Source organism: Otolemur garnettii, unplaced genomic scaffold (assembly GCF_000181295.1).
Source record: "Otolemur garnettii isolate 467f Iridium unplaced genomic scaffold, OtoGar3 scaffold00092, whole genome shotgun sequence".
Lineage (NCBI taxonomy): Eukaryota > Metazoa > Chordata > Mammalia > Primates > Galagidae > Otolemur > Otolemur garnettii.
Genome location: NW_003852487.1, coordinates 965,985 through 968,310, shown reverse-complemented (window position 1 = coordinate 968,310; position 2,326 = coordinate 965,985). Strand labels below are relative to the sequence as shown.

At 47.3% G+C, this 2,326-nt stretch overlaps 1 protein-coding gene across 2 annotated transcripts in view; it reads right to left on the bottom strand.

Moving 5' to 3' along the window:
* Nucleotides 1-2,326, bottom strand: part of FBXL18 (F-box and leucine rich repeat protein 18) — a 51,460-nt gene that overhangs the window by 38,351 nt on the left and 10,783 nt on the right. For both annotated transcript variants that reach the window (XM_023516529.1, XM_003795438.3), the window contains exon 2: nt 1,451-1,660. In XM_023516529.1, the coding sequence (XP_023372297.1) occupies nt 1,451-1,660 (210 nt within the window). The remainder of the gene's footprint in view (nt 1-1,450; nt 1,661-2,326) is intronic.

Below are 2,326 nucleotides of genomic sequence, written 5' to 3'. Positions count from 1 at the left end.
AGGCACTTTATTGCCCTTGGTAGAGTGCTATGGCATATAGCTCACAGCAACCTCAAACTCTTGGGCCTAAGCAACTCTCTTGCCTCAGTCCCACAAGTAGCTGGGACTACAGGCACCCAACACACCTGGCCATTTTCTGGTTGTAGCTGTCACTGTTGTTTGGCAGGCCCAAGCTGGATCTGAACCTGCCAGCTCCAGTGTATGTGCTGGTACCCTAGCTGCTGAACTACAGGCGCCAGGCCATGGAACAGGTACTTCTTACAGTAACCCACATACTTCATGAAAACATGATAGGCCAGGCACAGTGGCTCACACCTATAATATTAGCGCTCTGTGAGGCTGAGGTGGGTGGACTGCCTGAGCTTATGAGTTCGAGACTAGCCTGAGCAAAAGCAAGACCTCGTCTCTAAAACTAGCCAGGCATTGTGGCAAGAGCCTATAGTCCCAGCTATTTGGGAGGCTGAAGCAGGAGAATCACTTGAGCCCAGGAGTTTGAGGTTGCTTTGAGCTATGATGCCACGGCATTCTACCGAGAGTGACAAAGCAAGACTGTCTCAAAAAAGAAAAAAAAAAAAAAAGAAAGAAAAGAAAAGAAAAGGAAAGAAAACATGATAGGCAGCATCCTTCATCACTCAAACCACAAATTAAAACCACAATGAGTTACCACATCCCACCCATTAGAATGGCTAAAATTTGGCCAGGCACAGTGGCTCATGCCTGTAATCCTACTACTCTGCGAGGCTGAAGTGGGAGGAGTGCTTTACTTCAGAAGTTCAAGATCAGTATAAACAAGAGACTATGTCTCTACTAAAAGCAGAAAAATTAGCCAGGTATCATGGCATGCAGCTGTAGTCCTAGCTAGTTAGAAGACTGAGGTAGGAGCTTAAAGCCCAGAGTTTGAGATTGCTGTGAGCTATGATGATGACACAGCACTCTAGCCTGGGCAACAGAACAAGAGTGAGACTGTGTCCAAAAGAAAAAGAATGGATAAAACCTAAAAAATTCACCTGATACCACTGAGTGTTGGCAAGGACACAGAGCAACTGGAATGCTCACCCCAACACTGGTGGGGTATAAATGGTATCCTCATACTATGCCTCTGGAGAGTCATGTATTTGCAAGAAACTTCCAAACTTACCTGTGACCCAGCAATGCCACTCCTAGATATCTACACACATGTAAGTCTCCTACTTCTGCCATGCCCAAGGCCCTAGGTTTCCCCTAGAATGAGGTCTGCATGTAGCTACGTCCTCCTCCCCAAGTGGGCATATCACCTGCACTACTCTGCCACTTGCTTTTGTCACTTAGTGCATCTTGGAGACTGCTCCAGTCAAGATCAAGTGCCACCCCCTTCTTCATCAGCTGCACAGTGCTCCCAGCAGGGTTGTGCCAGTCCCCAAGGATAGACATCAAGGTTTTGTTCAATCTCCTGCCCCCTCACCCACCTCACCTGATAATCCTTCTGCAGCAACACGGTGTGTACGAGGCTCTTGTCGAGGCACAGGGCTGCAAGCTTCCGGCAGGTGCACCGGACATTCAGAATCAGGTCTATGCTGGGGACATGGCTGAGGATGTGCAGTAGGATCTCGTCAGAGAACCCCAGGAGGTGAGTGCCACCCGCCATCCCAGCAGGGTGTGTGTCATCGTCGTTGGACATGTCCTGAAAATAAGGAGGACACCAAATTCCCACAGGATCCCCAAAGGCAACCATCAGTCTGGCCTCCCCACCTAGAGAGAGAAGCTAAGAAAAGCCCTCACCACAGTCCTAGAGAACGATGGTGCTTTTCCTAAAAATCATAACTTTATAGCAAAGAATTCATGAAATTCTTCAAAGACCCTTCTTAGATATCAAACCAGGATCTCTTTTCAAAAATAAAAGATTAAGGCCAGGCGCAGTGGTGCACACCAATAATCCTTGCACTCTGGGAGGCTAAGGCTGCAAGATCCCTTGAGCTCAGGAGTTCCAGACCAGCCTGAACAAGAGCAAGACCTTGTCTATTAAAAATAGAAACATGCGTTGTGGCTGGCACCTGCAGTCCCAGCTACTGGGGAGGCTAAGGCAAGAGGATCATCTGAGTCCAGGAGTTTGAGGTGGCCATGAGTTTTGATGTCAAAGCACTCAACTCAGAGCAATGGAGTGAGACTCTGTCTCAAAAAAAATAAAAGAAAAGAGATTTTTCCTACTAAAGGCTTGCCTCCAGTCAACTCTGGCATGATAACAGACTCAACAATATAACCATTTACCCAGGTTCTCCACCACTGAAAGCTACTATTCCCTAACTCTGACATGAAGCTATATTCTTGCAAACTCTTCAGTAGGAGAATT